Here is a 21820-nt window from a genome sequence, read left to right as displayed (position 1 = left end):
CAACCCTAAAGCCCGATTTAATCATGATAACCACATTTAATACTGTTCTCATTAACTGACCACAAATCATGGAGGTTTCCAGTCTTTTCTCACCTTGGAGCTAATTTATAACTATAAAACTTAGTCTTTACTATGTGTGTACATATGATATACACACCCTCGTATATGCCAGTACAACCTGATGATAAAGTTGATAGAGAACGGCCAATCCTTTTCTCAGATTAACACCACCATTTACTGCAAAATAAGCCTTAAGAGGGTGGCTAAAAAAATGGTAGTCTGCTTGGCACCTGGCAGTCTTCTAGGCTCTCGAACTTGGGATTATGAACAACTCTTGGTCTCTGACTGCTGGGACTTACATAAGATGCCTTTGTGCCCAAAATAACTCAGGCTATGGCTGTAGGTAAGAAAGATGAAGGTAATGTCCTCTACTTCCCCATCTTAACTGACTTAAACAGTTAACTTACTAAGATACAGGATTTAAGGCAATAATGTTTTCTGGTTTTCCCCCATCTCCCTGCATTCCCTACAATTTAACAACCAACTTCTCAAATCAGGAGACCTGTCACAAAACTGATTTGCAATGCTCGATTTAGCATAATGCTGGGAAAGAATGAAACACCCCTCAGCTTTCAATGACTGTGTCATTCAGAGAAGTTGGCCATGTAGGGCATACATATTTAGCTAAGATGACACAAGCCTTTCCACTGCAGGTCACTACTATTATTGTGAGCACCTGGACTCAGTGACTATTCAAAGTCACAGGGAATTCTTGGCATTCAGTGACCATTTTGGGCCAAATGTGTCAAACCCAGTGGACAGAGGGTTTAGAGCCAGTCAGACCTGGATTCAAGGGTTGGTTCCACCCAATACAAGCTGGGTGACCTTAAGCAAGTCTCTGACTTCTCTGGTTTCAGGTTTCTTATCTGCAAAATGGGGACAACAACCCCCACTTTTTTGGACTGTAGTGAGGACTAAAGGAGACAGTGCACAGCATGCCCTCAAATACACATGCGCTGACTACCAATATCTATTTTCTCCCTCTTCCTTACCCCAAGTTTTTCTAAATGGCAATGTATCCAGCAAAAAGTCACATTTCCCAACCTCCCTTGGAGCTAAGGGTGACCATGTGACTTAGATCTGGCCAAGAAGATGTTAAGATGTACACAGAAATTGCTGGGTGGGTCTTCCAGGAAAGCCTTTAAAAGAAGTGACGCTTAGCTGGCTTAGCTAACCCTTCCCTTCTTTCTGCCTGGAATTTAGACTCTATGCTGAATTGCAAGGTGACAAAAATAAGGATAAAAGCCACTCACCAAAACCTGGGTAGAAAGTGAGAAAGAGCCCAGATCCCAGATGGCATCAGGGAGCTACTAAAACAGCCTGGACTAACTACCTCTGGATTTGTGTTATGTGAGGAAACTAAAACCCAATTTGATGATGCTATCCTAAGTTGGGTTGTTCTATTACTAGCAACCAGACCCAATCCCTGTTACAAGGGGCTAAACATTATTAGCAGGGATTGGGTCCCTCCATTTTTAGCACATCACAGCAATGCTCTATGTCTGCTTAGAGCAAATTCTTGTTTCCCCCTGCAAGTGGGAAAAGCACTCACCTCAGACCGGGGATACTTCTCTCTTCTTCTTTTCTTCACAAGAACTTGGAAATCAACAGATCATACTAAGCACTGATTATTATTTTATTCTGCGTCTAAACCCTTTATCTCACCAGGAAATAAGAACTACTATTTTCCTCTATCTTAATGCTAAACACACGCACACACCATACACATTAACTCTCATTCAAAGACTTGGGTAGAAAGAGGAATGACAGCTTGTGGGGCCTTGGTTGGACTTTGGTCCAGTGGCAGATACAGCCCTTCTATCGAAATCCCACTAGAGGATCCCTCCCCACTCTCAACACCTAAATGACCAAACTAGGAACCCAAGAACAAGGGCCAGGTCACCGATATTCTTAGAGAGTTTAGTCTGAACCAGATCAAGTAGCAGAAGTCCTGCCCTGGGAAACAAGCTCAGCCTATGCTGACAGACGCTGAGTCCTGAGCACTGACCCCAGTCTCAGGAGGACAGTGGGCTCAGAACTGACCCTAGGCAAAGTCCATAGACTTGTACAGAAGGCAGAAGAGAAAAGGGCCCAAAGCATCTTGGGAGCCTATGGCAGGCTTGCTCCGTTGAATTAATTCCTAGCATTTGAGGGAGGAAATGGCTGGAGAGAAACAGAGACAGGAGTCTGTTTCTTCTCTCCCCCAGAGTTAAATAGGGCAGTCCCCCTGGGAGTAGAGCAATTATCTGGCTCCCTTTCACGCTCTGCTCTAAATTAACAATAGAAGGCCTGACCGCTCTGACGACACACTCCCCAGTTCTCCAGGCTGTCCTCCCCCACAGAAGAGCGAGGCTAGAGAATAAATGAAACACCAGACTGCCAGGCTGAGATGCCTCTTGCCTCAGAGAAGTGGCTACAGGCAAAGTCCCTTGGGAAGTTTTAATGACTGACAAATCAGATCAAGGAGATCTGGTCACTCCAGGTCTCCTCACTTTGTTCATTCCTACCTAGAGAATCCTCCTTCTTCTTTATAGCTCTCTAGCGGGTAAGTTATGCTCAACCATCACAGTTCAACCCAACCCAGTCTGGAGTTCTGGCCAACTTCGCTCACTTCCCATCACCTATGGCAGTCGTCATTCTGGGTCACTCTTTTTTTTTTTTTTTTTTTGTGGCCAATGCTTGGTTGTTATTACCATATGCCGGGTCCTACTATGTGCCAGGAATGTGACATAGACCATCTCTAATCCCTACAACAATCAGTACTATCAAGCCCAGAGGGGCTGAGGGCACTCAATAAGGACCAGATTACCTACAATCAATTGTCTCTACTAAAGAATAGGGACAGTGGCAGCAACAGTGATCACTGAGCACTCACTAAATGCAAAACCCTGAGCTAATAAGCAAGTTAAATATATTACCTCCTCTTATCATTGTACAATCCTCCAAGGCTAGACATATTATTAATCTTTCATTACAGGTAATAAAAGTGAAGCTCTAAGAGGTTAACCAACTTGCCCTGAATCATGCAACCATTGACATAAGCAGGATTCAAAACCCATCTGATCTGACTCCAAAGCCCTGCACCTGGTTGAAAACACTGTCATAAATTACTTCTGCTCAGGGTCCAAGGGGCTTGTCCAACCTCAGGTGTTCCTGCTACACTTTAATCAAAATGATCTGGGTTTAGAAGGCCAAATATTTAGTTCTCTGAAGAGAGTGCAGATAGCCAGCAATGTATGGGCCATTTCTGAGCAGGATGATCCCCCACACGTCAATCCCACAACAGTGGTCAGATTGCTCTGAAACACCCCAAATTCTTATTTGAACATCTTACAGGTACAGGTTTTATAGCTGTTTTGTTCATCCATCCATCCACCCACCTGCCCAGTCAGCCAAACATCCATGCATCTATCCATTAACTGACTGCTCACTATGTGCCAAACACTGTTCCATTTTCAAGGAGTTTATAGACTAGTAGGGGCGACAGTGAGAAAGCAGGACAACATAACTTGAGCATGAAAGTCCTGTGAAAAAGGAATGACAAGCTGGAGCATCTACACTCTGAAGGGTCAGGGAAGGAGGAAATAACATCTAGGCTAAGGCCTGAAGATGCGCTGACATCTTCCTAATGATGGTGAGGGCTGGGGGAGCAGAGGAGCAAGGCCCAGATGGATACTGGTGCCTCATGAGGTGGACCTCCAGCTCTCACCCAAATCCCATCACAGCCTATTCTCCCCCTTGCTCTCTTAGATGCATCCACACTCCCTAGCTTTCTGTTTCTTGAATAAACCAAGTTCATTCTTGCCTCGGTGTTTGTAAGTGCCATTCCTTCTGCTTAAAGCACTCTGCCTCAGTTTTCCATCCGTAACCTTCGTATATCAATCAGACCTCCCCTTTATATCTTCCCTGACCACCCAAGCAAAAGTGGCTACTCCTGCCCTGCCCCTTTGTTCCTCTCATCCCATCACCCTATTTTACTGCCTTCTTGCATGGATCATGATAGAATATTGTCTTCTTGTTTACCTGTTTATGATCTGTCTCCACCATCCTACCCAAGAATGCATGGGACTTTGCCTCTTTGTTTGAACACTGCTGTATTTCTCAGCATCTTTAACAGTGTCTGATGCACAATATGCTCTCAATAAATACTTGTGGAATAAAAGACTAAATAGATGAACACATGTACAAATGCACCCAATTCAAGAAGTTCAGTATGGCTGGAGCATAGAGAATGGGAAATAGCAAGACATGAGCCAAAGGTGTCACAGAGACCACATCCATGCAGTGCTCAAAATCCCTGAGGAAATTAATTTTTACTCCAAAGGTGATTGGACTACAAGTTCCTTCAGTCCAAAGACAGGACTACAGTTACAGAGAAACCAGAGAGGTTTGGAAACAGAAAAGAGAGGTCTTCTGACAGGCCTTCCTATCTGAGCTGCTTGCCAGTTTTGTGAACTGTAAAGGCAAGCTGACCTCCTTGCTTAGTGCTTTAACTTGTTGGAAAGGATAAGACATCCTTAGACAAGAGATAAAACACAGTCCAATGCAGGGGAGTGGGAAGGACAGATTTCAAGACAGTCCGAAGTCCGGCAAGTGGAAGAACATGGAAATGGGGGGAAGAAATTATGAACAGAAGGAGTTAGTGAGCAGACTTTGGCAGAATGATGGGAGAATGATGGGAGAATACTCAGATTGGCAGAATGATGGGAGAATACTCAGCTTTGAGCCTAGGCTAAAACACTGTGTGCATCCAATTTAAAGGGGATAAAAAGTTGCATTAAAGGTTATCTCTTAAACAGGAACGATTGCTGTCACACCTATACATTGCTTTGAGAACAAAAGTTTTCAACAGAGCAGGCACCCTGGGCTGTAGGGAAAATACTATCACCTGGGAGTTTCTTATTTATTTCTCTTTACAAATAATGTTATTTCTGTAATCCTTGATCCTCCCTCTTGCACTTACCACAGTTTATGAGTGTAAAAGGCAGAAGTCTATATCCTTAATATAAGAGGTTTTATACCAAAGTCTAAAAAAAAAAAAACCTTAAGGTCCAACCCCTTCCAGTGCATGGGGTTGGACCTTAAGAATACATGAATGAACTTCTATCAAGAGACTCTGAAGCCTATGTAGGAAACAAGGGGATAAAGTCAGGAGTTGCAGCAAGGGTGCTCAGCTCTGCTCCCGGGTCAGAGGAATGATGTGGGAAGAGGCTGGAAGAAGGAGGGGAGGGGCAGGTGGAGAGATGGTGCTGCAGGAACCTGGGCAGAACAGAACCACAACTCATAGCTGCTAGGGGATGAGTACATCCTGATAAGGGAGACAGTACAATTTGTTCCTAGAAGACTCCTCATCAGTGTGATCCAGAGGATGAATGATGAAACTGTAAGAGCCCATGACATTGTTAAACCAAACCCTATGGCAGGTAGCATGTCTGATACAAAGTATCTTTGGTATCCTATTAAGTACGCACCTTACACATTTATATTTTTAAAAGATTCTATTTATTTGAGAGAGAGTGAGTGCGTGCTTGAGAGAGAGAGAGAGCATGAGCAGGGGCATAGGGAGAAGCAGACTCCCCGCTGAGCAGTGAGCCTGATGTGGGGCTTGACCCCAGGACCCTGGGATCATGACCTGAGCCGAAGGCAGACACCAAACCGACTGAGCCACCCAGGCGCCCCTACATTCATTTATTTAACTGAATACTTGTAATAGCTCTATGGACTAAGAAAAACTGAGGTTTAAAAAGCATACCTAATCTGTACAAGTGACTCAGCTAGAAAGTAGTAGAGCTGGGATTTGAACCCACATCTATCTGACTTCAAACACTAAGCTTTGGGTAGAAAACGAAAGGTAAAAGAAACCAATACAGAAGAAAGTGAGGGGTGAATCAGCCTGGATGTTAATTGTCTGTGCCTCCTTTATCCCATCCCAATGAGTCATTTTTCCTTCCTCTGCCCACAGCCCCGGCATTGATGTGGGCATTCACCCCTACCTCATCCTCAGTCCCTGTGGTCTGGTTCTCAGAAGTAAAGCATGTATCCTGGGCTTGTGCCAATCAGCATGTGCATTCCCTGGCCACAGTACATGGTTTAGGGTTTAAATGCGATCTAAGCCTGTCTAATCAGAATGGCTCTGGACAAGACTCTGGCTCTTTCCTTCTGGACTTCCCCCACCCCACCCAGATGACAGGAGTCCAGGGTTACTGCAGCTAACTTGCCACCAGGATCTGCGAGGGACCTCCACATGGAGTGAAGAATGAATCCAAACCAGAGGTGGCCAGAGCCTAGAGCCTGAGACAATGACTTACAATACTGTCTGAGCCTTGAGCCCACCTGTTTCTAAAGCTAGACCTATTCTGAACTTTTTAGTGAAGGCAAACAATGAATTCCTCCCTTTTTAAGATAAATTTGGGGGCACCTGGGTGGATTAGTCAGTTAAGCCATCCACCTTTGGCTCAGGTCATGATCCTGGAGTCCCGGGATCAAGCCTGGCATCGGGCTCCCTGCTCAGTAAGGAGTCTGCTTCTCCCTCTCCATCTGCTCCTCCCCCTGCTTGTGCTCTCTCACTCGCTAATAAATGAATGAAATCTTTAAAAAAAAAAAAAAAAAAGATAAATTTGTCTGCATTTTCTGCTACCCATCAGGAGTCCTACTATATATACCACATACATAAAGCATCTGCCCGTATGAATAAGAACAGAAGCATCTGGTGAGAATCGGGTTGGGCAGAGACTGATACATGACCACTGGGGCCCCCCACCTAACACAGATGGAGGTTTTCTAATGCAGATCACCAAACTGGAGGAGAGAGAAGATTTAGTACTGCCTGATGAATAATTCTAACTAACCAAATGTCTGAACATCTTATTCTGGGAAAACAGAACATTTAATAAGTCTGGATTTGCTTAGCTGACTATTTCATCTCTCAGAAAGCTAAAGGAAAATGCTATTCTGCCTTTATTCAGACTCAGAAGGTTAAACAAGTTGGGTTTTTTTGTTGTTGTTGTTGTTGTTTTTTAAGGAAGGAACCTTGGGCAAGCATGATTGTTGGATTTTAATAATTTATTAAGGGCATAATAAGAACAAATTTTAAAAGTTCAGAGCAAATCTAGGGACAATAGCCTGAGACCCTAAAAGGGGAAGGAAGGCAGCCCAACAGATAAGGGATGGAGCCTCTCCAAAGCAGACTCTGGGGAGAGTTAATTACAAAATCTTCAGGTAGGAAAAAGTTAAAAAAAAAAAAAAAAGCCAAATCTCAGCTATCAAATTAATCCTGAATGGTTCGAGGCAGGCATCACCTTTCAATCACAATACTTCTTCCTGTTAAGCCTGATTTCATTCTCAGGCTACCTTTGACCCAGTGCCCTAATCAGCCATGATGAACTGAGCAGAAATGGGACACAAGAAAGAACCCATTTGCCGTTGCTGGTCTAAAGAAGCCAGTGTTATAACACAGGCAGCTCTCAGAGCTTAAGTTAGAAAAGGACATGCACAAAAATGGAAGGTGAGGCACAAAATCAAGCACAGATGCACGGCGGAATGGGCCCACAGGAATGATGGCAAAAAGGGCAAAGTCTGGAAGGAGCTGAGCTTGGTTTATTTAAAGCAAAGCAAAACAAAAACAAACTTTTTATTTTTCTAAGAATTAAAATGAAGGAGGGGAGAGCTTTAAAAGAATATGAGATACAGGTAACTCTGCTTGGGGAAGATGATGCGCATAAATAAAGCTGAATGCTTTAACTTCTGGATTTGGTTCCATATCTTCCTCAAGAAGCATGATCTTCTCCATGAAAAGGAAAACAACCTTAGTTATGAGAGACTGAAAGTCCAAGACAGGGAGGAAGATGGGAAAGGCCCCAGGTGTCAGCACCCCAGGGCCCGAAGGGAACTCGGAAACAGCCTCAAGAAACCTCTCAGGTGATCTCTGAGGAATCAAAGAGAATGGGAAAATGGGCAGAATATTAGAGGCTTGCAAACAGCATCCTGATTTTCGAAAGAAGGGAAAATCAGATTCCATTCACCATAAGACTGGACAGCCTACCATCAACCAAGAGGCTAAGCTGCATCCTAAGCTGGGCAGATTTCACAGCACCCAGGAAAAAAAGCAACCAAGAAAAGGCATACAACTCAGTAGAAAAATGGGTAGAGGATAGGTACAGGCAGTTCACTGGAGGGGAAATATAAGTAGCCAATAAACAGAAAAGATTTCCACCATCATGCAGATACACACTGAAATAACCAGATACTATTTATCTATACAGCAGCTCAGCAAAAAAATTTAAAAGCTTGGTAATATCAACTACTGGCAAAGATGTGGGGAGATGAGCACTCTCATTAGGGGACTATACAGCTTTCTTTAAAGGGCAATTTGGTATACTGATTAAAATTAAAAATGCATTGTATTTTGACCCAGCAGTTTGAAAGACACACATGCAGAGGCCTGTAGAAGGTTTTTCATCACAGGACTATTTATAATGGTAAAGGTTGAGAAAAAATAAACCAAGGTTTGGAGCGTTATGGTCCTTTAATAAAATACCATGTACAACAATCCAAAATAAAGTTGATCCACATACACTAATAAAGAAGGATTTTGGGGGGGAAAAGGTTGACAAGCTAAAACACACCATATGAAATCCATTTACAGTCGCTGAAAAATCCTGCCTTTAGGTTGCTGGAGAATAACCTTTTGTTTTGAGGCCTCACTGAAAGACCACAGTCAAAGAGGCCTCTAAACAGAGCGAGATGTCCAGATAGTGAAAAATGGGCCCATGTCAGAGGAGGACTGGCTAAAAGCACACCCTAACTTTTCCAGGGCTCCCTTACCCTCTCTGAGCCCCTGATTCCACTCATCATCCTCCTGCACTTTCTCTCAAGGAATTATCCACAGCCAACAAACTCAAGAATTTCAAGATCCTTGATTGTACCCTTGGTTTGCCCCCTTGAGGGAAGGGGTGGCTGGACAATAGCTCCCTAGCTAGCCCCAGCAACACAGTGGGCAGTCTTGAGGCACATTTTCAGTTTGTAAGATCTTTCTCATCTGTCTCTCCCTCTTCCCCAGTCTGTCCCTCCCACCACACATCTGAGAAGGACAAATGAGAAATACACCAGGTTCCAAGGCTCCATATCCCAGGCTATCACTTCACCCTTCCAGGTCTTTGCATTTCTCTGCCCAATGAAGAGGACCAGATAACTTCTGGGGGACCTTACTGTGTATGCATTCTCCTCCCAGAAGAATTCATCGTTAAATAGGACCTTAAAGAAAGGGCAGTGCTTATATACGAGTGAATGAAAGTGGAATTTGGGGCACCCAAGTGTTCTTATCTGGATCCCCATCCTAGTGTGGGAAGTTCTCTGACAGGGACCTTCCATTGGGACTGACCTCTTTAGCGATGATCGAGACAGCACCTGTGCGGCCCGGTTCATGGCCCGGACCCACGCGTTCATGTCCTCCTGGGTGTCGGCACTGAAGTGGTAGGTCCTCATGCCTGACTGCTCGGCCTGAGAGCCCCCCGTGGAGCTGTTATAGATGAGTGCTCGCATCCCTGTGTGCACAGCCTGTAAACGGGAGGCAGAAACCCAGGTCAGAGAGGTCAGCGCACGTTTTACTTCCGGGAGCCGAAACAAGACGACACTCCAGCCATGTTCTCCCCTCTTCCAGATTAAAAGCCCAGGCACCACCCAGCCTGTTCTGACACCTGGAAAACATCATGGCTGGATTCCCCTTTCCTAGTGCAGTCAGCCCCGGGGACAGCTGTGTCTGGTCCCCCTGGTAAAGCCCTGCAGCTGTACCTGTTCCTATTTCTCTTCTTCTGGCTCAGGGAGGGGTACACAGTCAAGGCGTATGCGAGAGAGAGTTTTTCAAAACCCTCATTCTGTCGAAGCAAACTCTCTGGAATCCCTGTTTGGGTTCTTCTGAAGCACACGATTACTGGACTTGAGCCAACAATCAGCAGTAACAGCAGGTGGCTTAGCTCAGGTATTCACTGGGCCTCCCAGCTTGGCCATGAAATGTGACGTGTGCCCATCGAAGCTGCCGCTCTTCTCTCTCTCCAAAGAGGCACTACAAAGTTTGACATTTGACTGAAAATTCTTGTGCACCTACTATGTGCTAGGAAGCCTCAAGGTGCTTCCACATGTATCCTTGCAAAAAGCCCGTGAAGAGGTACCAGAAACGACCACTGAAAAGCATCCAGGATGGGTGCAAACAAGAGGCAACACCAGTTCCTCCCTCTGTGTTCTGATAGGCAGGGGCCTGTCCTAACTTTGTAATGAAAAACCTCACCAAATCTACATAGGATGATGGTGTAAGGAGGAAGATCAGCAGAGCTGATCAGTGCCTACTATGTGTCTCCTGGGTACTACCATGACTCTAATCTCATTTTAATCCCAACAGCCCTGAGAGGTAGGGACAGAATCTCTATTTTACAAATGTGGCAAATGAAGGTCAGAGATGTTAAGTAACTTTCTCTGATCTGCATGCCCAGAAACGGATTCTTCACAGCATTTAACATTACCTGGCATTATCTATTTTACACACTAGTTTGTTTATCATCTGTCTCTTCCCTCCAGAATAGAAATTCCAGGAGAGCAAGGACTCTATTTTGTTCACTAAAGTATCCCCAGGAATAGTGCCTGGCATATTGTTGGTGCTCAATAAATGTTTGCTGAATAAATGAAGAGTTGGAACCAGGATTTATTCCTAGGTCTATCTGATTCTGAGTCCAAGCTTCTCTATACAATGTTCCCAGGTCCTACCCAGAAATTAGTAATGATTACACAGATCACTGGTCCAATAATCTGGATCCAGATTGAAAGGCAGACCTCATGCAAGGACCAGTCAGAGAAAACAAAATGAAAGAACCAATTAGGAGCTGGGAAATGACATGCTTCTAGAATCACTAATGGTCATGGATGAAACCTCTCAGATGAACTGTCAACATTGGCTTCTGCAACCCACACTAACATCTAGGTCCAAAATGCATATAAAATATGGGCCTGCTACTGACATTAACATACCTGAATCTATCTAGCTAGTTCTAAGAGAGTACAGGCAAACAGCCTGAAGCTAAGAGTCCCTACAGTGACCAAAACAAACCTGATATCCTTCCTTGCATGTATAAGAGGTTATTCACTGTCCCAGAAAAGATTCCTCCTGTTTTAGCAAGGTGGAGATATGACAGTGAGAAAAGAATAAAAAGGAACGTGTTGTGTCTTACTAATGAATCAGCAGAAATTCTTGGAAAAGTTCCCCTGGACAATGACCCCATAACATCTCTGATACCTCCTCCCAGACCTTCTGCCCAGTCACAGAGAGTTCTAGGACAGGCACTCGCCCCACCAGACACAAGGCCACCCATAAGCATAAGGCACCCTCAAGGGTATGATAGAGAGAGCAGGTCCCCACTATACTAGTGTTCATGGAGCCAGGCTTGTCCAGGAAATCAACATGGGACACTCTTCAAACATGGAGAGTTGGCATGTCTACAAATGGGCCTTGGGAGTTAGATCCATCATTACGGAGGAGCTACACACGATCACAAACAACTTCTAACCAAATTGCCAATATCTGCTGTCTTCAGCTGCCCTTGGTTCTGAAGAATAGGTTCTTGACTACGTTCTGCCTGTGCTTGGGCATAAAAGATGTATTAACTGTGAAGGTGACAAGTACAGGGAGTTGGCCACGTGAACCAAGTTCAAAGTGCACTGAGTCTGAGGAAGATGCCAGAGCCAAGATGATGAGAAGTCTTCTCATCCCTTCCCTAGTCTCATCTCAAAGATGCTCCCTTCCCATCTGCTCTTCGCTTTCCAATTCACACAGTCCTCCTAGGCAACTTTGTACAACTGAAGAAAAAACTTCAGGCTATACCTAAAGGAAATGAGAATGTAAGCAAGGAACATTCTACCTCAAAAACTTAATGCCCCTAGGATATGACTGCTCTCCTGGCCCTTAGGACTCTGGTCTCGATCCAACAGTAGGGAAGGAAGCTGGAATGCTCACACCTCACGGCCCCAGCATCAACCTTTAGAACATAGAGGCCTAGGTCAGGGCCTATCAACTGACTGACTCATTCTCTAACTCATTCATTTAACAATAATTTATCATTGACTGTTTATGTGAAAGGCACCATACCAGAAGGGACAGCCTTAATCAAGGCCAAGACAGTTTACAGTCACATAGAAAGACCATGGACAAATAGCTACAATTGTAGTAAGTGTCATCAAGAAGCTCAGGATGCTGTGAGAGAGGACAGCTGGGGAGCCTGGCCTGCCCTAGAGAAGGACCTACCTACGGAACTGACATTTAAGCTGCCCTCTACATAGGAAGCAAATATTTTAGTAGGAGTAGCACAGAGGGACGTGTGGGACCCCAGTGTGGACAAGAGTATGATATGTTCAAGGAAGAAGCCAGAGTGCCTGGTAGGGAGAAAAGGAGAGAGCAGGGTGAGATGAAGTTACTGGAGTTGGCAAGGCCAGGTCACCAGGGTCTTGTGGTCATGTTAGGGTTTTGTCACATTTACAAGAGCAAGGAGAAGCTATTAAAGGGTTTGAGTGGGGGAGTGGGGAGATCGGATTTTTGTCTGGAAAAACCACTCTGGCTATAATATGAAGAGGTTAGAGCCGGGCTGGGGCACATGAGGGGACAGGGGGCAGGAGACCACTACAAGAGTAAGGAGAGAGACGGTGGCAGGGGCTGAGAAGGAGAGGATCGCCCCAAGTCTGGATAAAAGTAGCAGGTAATATCAGCAGGACCTGGGGATGGACTGGCCATGAGAGCTGAGAATGGCAATTGTCAAGGATAAGACTGCCAGGTTCATGACTCAAAAAGACTGTGGTGCCCATTTGTTGACATTAAGAAGGAACTCCTCATGCCCAACCTTCCGGCTGACTGTGAGGAGCACAATGAACTGGGTAGGAACTCAGGCCCCAGAATCAGCCTGACATGCATGGTGAGCATGCTTCTTACCCCAGGGCAGCCCTGGACAAGCTGCTCAACCGCCCCAGGCCTCTATTTCCTCGTCTTTAAAATGGGACTGTGGTTGATGATGATGTTTACATTAAGGCTGTGTGAGCATTAAAAGAGATAATATAACCTATAACGTTTCCTTTGATTAAGAAAACGGGAAAAACAGGTATCTGTAACACCTGTGCCTTGGTCGCTGGTAGAAACCAGAAAGCGCTTCATATCACATTATGACTGGTGTAAATATCTTGAAATAGCATTATGCTCATTGCCACTTTGAAATTACAATAATTATTACGTTATAGGTTAAAAAAGCCTACCATTTGTAAGGTTCAAAAGATATGTTAGTTGAGGTTATTATAGGACCAGTCACTTGAGTAATCCAAGCTGACTGACTGAAGGAACTTTCTAGAAATTTTGATTCTTCTCTGCCCTCTCCCCATTTCTAATGTACAGAGAACTAAACATGAATTACAAGGAAGCCTGAACTTGGGAAATGTAAGCAGTTACCTGACCATGACTCCGAATACAAATGACTGCTCTATGTGGTCTCTGTTTACAGAATGGGACTAGCCCCATCTACCCAGGCACAACTAGCTGATGGGCTAGTTTTCCCGGTGAAAGCTCTAGATAGGTAAGTCAACCACTTGCAGTGCAGTGATAGAAGAGCTGAGGATGTACAGAAGAAGGGCACCTAACCTGTCCAGAGGGCTCAAGGAAGGCTTCCTGAAGGAGGTGACCCCCAAGCAAAGACCTGAAGGACCAGTAAGAGTTGGGGAAAGAACATTCTGGGCTGTGGCTGAAGCTCAGGCAAAGAAAGGCCTGTGGGCAAGAAATGCGCTGGGGCCCCAGGCAACTGCACAGGGCTGGAGGGAAAGTTTAAGATGGAGTGGCTAAAAAGGACTGGATAGGTAAGGTGGGGCTGGTAAACCAAGACCGGGCTTTATCCTGCAGTCACTGGGGAACCACTGGGGATTTATGGTGAGAGCACACAGCCTGGACAGATGTGCAATTCAGAAACAGTGTGGAGGATGGACTGGAGGCTGCAGAGTCTGAAGACGGCTGAAGCAGGGGTAACCAACACCTACAGAGCACTCACCATGTGTCAGGCACGGTTCTGGCAGAAACTTAGTTCCAACAGGAGGGATGACAACAGCCAAGACAGAATAGTGACAGGGTGGTAGAGGAGAGTAGATGGAGGACAAAACTGAAATGGGAGAGGAAAAGGGCAGCTCTTCCCTGTTCTCTTCTCACCCCCTAATAACCTCCATGCTGATGGAGACTCTAGAATATAAGGCCCGTTAAGGCAAGGACCTTATCCTTCTCATTGTTGTATCCCCAGAATCTGCATCCTACCAAGTAGAACAATGGAGCACAATGAAAGTTTGCTGAATATAAGTAAGTGGAAAAACCACATGTCTTGGCTGGCCTTCAGCCAGAATCTAAAGCAGGGGTCTTAATCTTGGCGCGGGGTGGGGGGGGGGGCGGGGGGGGGCGGGGCATGAACCCTTTGGATGGTTTCATAAATCCTAAGAACTCTTCTCAGAATGTTTCTACGGATGCAAATAAAACAAAGGAAATTTGTTATACTGAAATGCAGTTATCAAAATTTTCTTAAATGTGGTGTAATGATTATATGGGTGCTTCTTTAATATTCATTGCATAAGAAATGTAGTAATAATTATTGTAATTTCAAAGTGGCAATGAGCATAATGCTATTTCAAGATATTTACACCAGTCATAATGTGATATGAAGCGCCTTCTGGTTTCTACCAGTGACCAAGGCACAGGTGTTACAGATACCTGTTTTTCTCTGTTTTCTTAATCAAAGGAAACGTTATAGGTTAAAAAAGCAAAGATGTGATTTATCCACTGACACCTGGGGATCTGTAGCGCTCAGGTCAGGAACCCTTGGCTTAAGAGAGGAAGAACAGCTCAGTGGAGGCCAATAAAGGCTTTTTCCCCATTGAGGATCCTTGGACCCTTTGCTGCGTGGAGATGTTCTTTGCTCCAGATTCTGGATCTGAGGGGCAAGCTTGCTGAGAGGTGACCAGCAGGCCAAGGGTGGCTGTGCATCCAACAGGAGCTCTTTGGGGAGGCATCCAGACGAGCCAGCAGAGTACGAAAGGCCTGCTGGTCAGGGCATTGCGTCTCCTGGACGCCACCAAGAGCCCCACCTGGCTCTCCTACAGAGCTGCCTGCATCTCAGAGTCCGTCTAGCACCAGCTGGTAATGCATAGGAGCTGCCAGGCTGTGGGCACAGTTGAAAAAGACAAGGAAAGGACCATATAACCTTTCAGGCTGTGCCTATCTACCACCACAGATACTCTCAACAATCTCAGGCAAGGTGCCCTAACAACAGTCAGAGAATTTCAGTTCTGGAAATAATGAAGAGCTGACATCAGAAGCAGGCGTAAGGCCCAGGACACTAAACAATGTGCATTCCTCAGTGTGCCCAAGAACATGGATCCTGAACTGCCCAAGGGTCCCACTTCCTGGCCCTTAAAAGAACAACGCTGCAACCCAAGAGAAAGGGAACTCTTTGATACTCAGGAAACCACAGCCCTCTGTGGAGAACCACCTGAACACCACTAGACCTGCCTGCAGCAGCTTTTGTCTGTTCTCAGACCCTGAGGATCCCCCCAAAGGGATCCCCCAAACACACGTACACCTTCTGTCTCTCAGACAAAAATTTAGCTAAGGAACACTCTTGGTGGAGTCCCTCTAAGAAAAAATTTGTTTTTCAAAAAGAAAAGAATCTACGACACATAAAAGATGTTTTTCTAAATCTGTTTTCACACCTCCCAGTGAAGTGTTAAGATGAAATATATATAGTTACAATCAGTTACTCTGACCATATTTCAAACGCTGTCCCCAAAAATGACATACAACATTATCCCAACTGTCTGCCCAGTAGCAACACTGAGCCCTAGAAAGGAAGGTTTTCTGAGGAAGACTTTTAGGCTGCAAAAGGCCAGCTTGAAACCCACTGAACACAATGTTTTCAGAGCCGTCAATCAGCAGGAGAGGCTTCTGAATGATTACATAGAAGAGTATCCCTAAAATGATAATAATGAACATTCATTCAAATCACTTCCCACCTCCTGCAATGTGTGTGCAGGAGGTGACCAAAATAAGATGTGGAAGAAAAGTAGAGAAAGGAACTGTCCTCCCTCCCTGTAATGCAACTGTAAGAGGATTGAGTTCATGTTCAAGTTCTGTCACCATCATCTTCCAGCTTTATGACTCTGAACAAGTTTCTTAAGCACTCTAATCCTCGTGTTCTTAATCTCTAAAATAAAGCTAATAACGCTGACCTTACAACACTGGCTCTCCACGACCTTAAATGAGCTCCCATGGATAGAAGTACTTCTCTGGTCATAAAAGGTTTTACAAATATAAGGCAATACTATGTTATGTAACAAGAAATAGGGAAGGATCCCAGAATCTTCAACCTATAGCAACTGGGCAGTCACTGGGGATAGTGACGGCCAAGGGAAAGAGAGGGACAGCTCAAACCTGGCAATGAACAAAGCTAAAGCACCAGTCCAGGAAGGAAAGGTAGAAGATGAGACTGACCTTCCAACCACCACCCCCACAATGGACTCCAAATCAAAACGCTGATGCAGACACCATGGATACCACGTACCAACACTCTCTTTAACCCTTACAGAGCGCTGGGTGTCTTCTCTTGTGCTTTTCCATGATCCTTTAACTACCTGTGGCTGGCAAACTTGACTTCTGTTCAATCTCTGCTTTAGTACCTAATGTCCAGTATTCATCTTATACCCTCAACATGGGAATAGCTAAGCTACATGAGTAGTGGGGGCAGGAGCCCCTATCCCGACTTGAAATGCACGTCATTGCCTTGTATCCTGAGCAGCGTGAGAGGGTGTTTCCCTGTGGCTACCGGCACCAAAGGCCACTTACTTCAGTGCTGAGACTTCCACTCAGCTGCCAGTAAAGTAGAACTTCAACCCACCCTATCCTTACCATCTCTAGGGGACCCAAGAAACAGCAGCAGTGAAGGAATGTGTGGAGGTCACCAAACGAGATGGCCTCAGGATTCCCCAAGTTTCGGCCTGACCACCACCCTCCTGGAGCCTCCACGCCCAGCTCTGAAGATGCCAGAGGGCGTCAAAGGACTGCCATCAATTATCATGGCCGCACTCACTTAACATGTGACCAAGCAGAAAAGCAGAAAGTAGAAAAGGGGTTTTACTATTGAAGGGATTTCCCTGAGAATCTTTAGTGATCCAGAACACAAATCAAATTTGATACTATTTGCTCTTTAACAAGATAAACAAAGCAGATAAACTTGAAATCTCTTCAACATGAGCTTCTAACCCTCAATGTAAGTTTTCATAATAAAATTGCTATAAATCCATGATGAGCGACCATCACTTGCAGTAAGTGGCTGGACACTAGACTGGCTGATTACAGTGATAAAAAAGCATGAAGGGGACGAGTAATCACAGGATTGGTACCAATAGGAAAGAGGGATCTGAATACTTGAGCAAAGCTGGGGGACTCAGAAGCTCAGAAACAAATTAAAGTACTTTTGATCTGGTATTATTCTTATTTAAAGAATTTACAACATTGTTAACATGCACCTGAAATGCTCTAGCTTCTTAACTTCTCCCCACTCCCCACAAAAAAACAACTGCTTTTATGAAAACATTTTTGGGAACACAAAGTTTCTTAGGGTAGAAATGCTGCCCTGGAGGGGAGGGGGCAGTACCTTAAAGGAATACTTGCGACTTATGCGGTCCTCAGGGGCCACAGGTGAGATCACATAGCTGGGCAGAGGGATGCTCCCAAGGACCGCTTCTTCTCGGCTGTCTTTGAATGGAAAAAACACATCAGAATAACCTTCTGTGGCACCTTCCCTGGGTTGGTCCATCCCACTGCCCCTGTTCAGGGCTCCTTATAGCTCCCTAGGACTGCTGTAATCCCTGATCGTCCATTCAGGTGCTCCCTGGGGACCTTTGCGCTAAAGCAGGAATGACACAGATGAGTCAGGGACAGAGACAGGCGTGGAAACATGCTCAGCGCAACCTGTGAACTCCTGAAACAGGGCAGTAAGCCGAGTTCTGCGGGAACACAGAGGCAGGAGTGGCACAAATTCAGGGAAAGCGGAGAAGGCTTCAGAAGGTGATATCTAAAGTGTTTTAAAGGATGGGGAAGGGCATTCCGGGAAGAGCAAACCTCATAGGCAAAGTTAGAGCGTGTGCGAAATATCCTACCTTCTACATCTATTCTCTTCCTCCTCCAAACCATCTTCATGACAGAGGTAACTTCCTAATGACAGCACTGGTCCTGTCACTCTCCTACTCAAAGGCACTTGCTGACTGCCCACTGGATGCAAAATGCAGTTCAACTTACTCTGCCTGGTGTCACAGTCCTCTTGCATTTTGGCCCTTACCCACCTCCTGAGCCTTCTTTCCTACTATGTCCTGCAAGCAAGACTCACTCTGGCCTCACAGGTCTGTCATTCCATTTTCTTCTGCTGCTAGAACTTTATTCAAGTTGTTTCCTCTGCTTGAAATGCCCATTTGCCCCCATACACAGGCAAAGCTCTACCTATCTTTACAAGCCCAACTCAAATCCCATTTATTCTGAAAAGCCTCCCCCAATTCTCCAATATGGAATTAATTTCTTGCTCCCCCTGAATTGCTTAAGCACGTTGAACGTCTTCTAAAGCACCTAACGCTGCCTAGTCTTGTCTTACGAGTCAACTCTCTCTTCCTCCATATTTTGAGTCTTACTTCTTTCTCACTATTGCACAGCCCCTAACTCTATGTACTGGGGCTCCATAAATGTACATGTGCCCAACTCAATTCACCAACTGTCCATCCAATATTATAGGGGATAGATCCAGACAACAAGTTACAAAAAAAAAATGATTTATCTATCCTTCCTACCTCTCCAGATAGTGTCAAAGGTATGCCTTTGTTCCAAACGGGGTAGAAGCTGAGACAACTCCAGACTTGGAGAGCCTAAGTAGCAGATAAACTGGATTCTATTTATTTTAACTCAACAAATGGCACTTCGAGTGCAAGGATAGGTAAAATAAGTCACCAGCCATTCACATATGCAAAAGTGAACACTTTGGCACGTAAATAGGTTATAAATTAGCTCAGGCCACTGGTCCAATCACTGGATTTGAGAATATAACCACCTGCATCACCTCACCACCCCCCTCCAGCACAAAGAGCCCCTGGTGGCCTGAGCCTTAGCTCACCTTTATAGTAAAACAAGCAATAATCAGCAAGCACAAACCACCTCCTTTTCCACAGTCTCATCCCAGAACTGTCCTGCAAAGCAAAGAAAACTAATCAGACAATATCTGAGCATACTCTTACCCCTTTCCAATCATGCATGGCATGATGCTAGAACCAAGACTTACCTATATCCACTCGTTCTTTCAATAAATTAATGAATTCATAAATTTTTATTGCAAGGTCATTTTTTAATAGGACATTAAAATTTAGATTCAATGATGGTTTGTCCCCAGGAAGTTTTATGTGTGTCCTGGAAACAGACTAATGTAAGTATCCTTTTAGAAAGGAAGATGTGAGGGGCGCCTGGGTGGCTCAGTCGTTAAACGTCTGCCTTCGGCTCAGGTCATGATCCCAGGGTCCTGGGATCGAGCCCCACATCGGGCTCCCTGCTCAGCGGGAAGCCTGCTTCTCCCTCTCCCACTCCCCCTGCTTGTGTTCCCTCTCTCACTGTCTCTCTCTCTGTCAAATAAATAAAATCTTTAAAAAAAAAAAAAAAGGAAGATGTGAATTCAAAAAATACAGTTCTTCCATTAAGAAAGAAATCAGTTTTTAACAGAAAGGAAGCTATTTATTTATTTAGGTACTATTCTATAAAATATCTTCACTTACACTGATGAGAAAATTGATTTACACAGTATAGAACAAGGAATTTAAGTTAGCTAATCAATGAGGCAAAGTTCTCATTTGACTAAGTTCAGCTCTCTATCATAAGGGGCTAATTCTGCCATGGATTTTCCTTCCGTTCAATGTGAAGAGACTTGGATTGTCTTGCTGTCAAATTGCCTCATAACATGAATTTGTCTTTACGCATCTAAAATGTAAATCAATACATTTATTAAAAACATTTTAGGTGAGTGTGAAAATTCTAAAAGAACAAAGCCAGGGTAGGAAAACAGCAGTGCTATAGGGTCATTTTTCTCCCAAACCTAGGAAAACTCCAGAGCTGCTCTTAGCTGTTAAAACTGTTTTCCTTCTGCAAAAGTTTTCAACAAGTTTAAATTTAAAAAATAACAGTTATGTCAGTCACTAAACCTAAGCACAACATGAAGTTTGTTCATTCTCCACTTACTAAAGTGCTAAAAACAAATTTAACTTGCTGAGTTCACGCGTTTCTTGGTTTTATCTTCTGCTCTGACCAGATGATCTCTAAGATCTTGGCAATATTGCTTTGTTTGGAAAACTCCTTTCCATCCTCCACACCTAGTGCAAATGTCACTTCCTCTGGGAAGCCTTTCAGGACTCCCCCAAGCACAGCTACATTCTCTGTGCTGTGTCCACAGCCCTCCACACAGGTCTCTTACAGTTACCAGGCTGGGCAGTGGGGGCTGGGGAGAAGAATTACTTATAGCCCCTTCCCTCTCCCTCCAGATATCAAAGGAGCATACTTTTGTTTAATGGGGACGGGGATGCAAATGGAAAAGTCAGAAGGTTATTCAGGTAAAAGAGATGGGCAGAGAGGCAAGGAAAGAGGCTGTGAGGGAAGAGGGTATCACTGAGAGAGGTGCCAACACAGTGTCTGACAGAGAAGGCTAGAGAGCTACGGAAGCTGCCATGGGGAGTCTGAGGGGAGAGAGATTTCAAGGGGACTTCTAGGGACTTCTTCTGTGTGGTGTGCAATGTAATGCCCTCCTCTGTCTTCCCACAAAGCGTCTGGTAAAAATTAACATCACAGCTCTTGGAGTTTGTGGTTTTTTTGGATGGTATGATATGTGAGAGACTGTGAGGGCGATGATAGGACATGTGAGAGATGTGCCAGTTTCCCCAGTAGACTGAGTTCCTCAACTGTGGGAACCACATGTTCTTCACCTCTTTATCTGTGCTGTGAAAGCACTTAGAACATGGCAGGCAGGGACGCCTGGGTGGCTCAGTCAGTTAAGCGTCCGACTCTTGGTTTCAGCTCAGGTCGTGATCTCAGGGTTGTGGGATCGAGCCCCATGTTGGGTTCTGCGTTCAGTGCAGAGTCTGCCAAGATTTTCTCTCTCTCTCCCCCTGCCTCTCCCCCCTGCATGGGCACACACTCTCTTTCCCTCTCTCTCCTCTCTCTAAAATAAATAAATTTTTTTTAAAGATTTTATTTATTTGACAGACAGAGACACAGCGAGAGAGGGAACACAAGCAGGGGGAGTGGGAGAGGGAAAAGCAGGCTTCCCGCGGAGCAGGGAGCCCGATGCAGGACTCCATCCCAGGACCCTGGGATCATGACCTGAGCCGAAGGCAGACGCTTAATGACTGAGCCACCCAGGTGCCCCTAAAATAAATAAATTTTTGAGGAGAAAAAAAAAAAAAAAAGAACCTGACAGGCACTTGGTAAACAAATGGGCAGACGGAAGAACAGATGGGTGGATGGCAAGGAGAGAAGGAAGGAGACAAAAGGGACATGTTCTCTGGCCCTGGGAGCTCACAGCCTATTTGTGGCCAGAGGACAAGAGACAGAACAATTGGTGGTGAGTTTAGAGATGCAGGATAGCCTAAGGGGAGCTGACAGGGCTTCCTGAGTGAAGGGATGTGGGAGAAG

The 21820-nt window shown here is 45.0% G+C and overlaps 1 protein-coding gene across 11 annotated transcripts in view; it reads right to left on the bottom strand.

Moving 5' to 3' along the window:
- PLEKHA7 (pleckstrin homology domain containing A7) overlaps positions 1-21820 on the bottom strand; it is a 209604-nt gene that overhangs the window by 52402 nt on the left and 135382 nt on the right. For all 11 annotated transcript variants that reach the window (XR_004919342.2, XM_036098636.2, XM_036098638.2 and 8 more), the window contains exons 7-9: positions 19266-19338; positions 17763-17863; positions 9440-9615 (exon numbers count right to left, since the gene is read on the bottom strand). Coding sequence is in view for 10 of the 11 variants with exons in the window: in XM_036098636.2 (XP_035954529.1) it covers positions 9440-9615; positions 17763-17863; positions 19266-19338 (350 nt within the window). In the remaining variant the exon portion in view is untranslated. The remainder of the gene's footprint in view (positions 1-9439; positions 9616-17762; positions 17864-19265; positions 19339-21820) is intronic.

The sequence above is a fragment of the Halichoerus grypus genome, chromosome 11 (genome assembly GCF_964656455.1).
Source record: "Halichoerus grypus chromosome 11, mHalGry1.hap1.1, whole genome shotgun sequence".
NCBI classification, from domain to species: domain Eukaryota; kingdom Metazoa; phylum Chordata; class Mammalia; order Carnivora; family Phocidae; genus Halichoerus; species Halichoerus grypus.
Note: the sequence above shows the minus strand (reverse complement) of the source record. Positions and strands in the feature narration are given on the sequence as shown.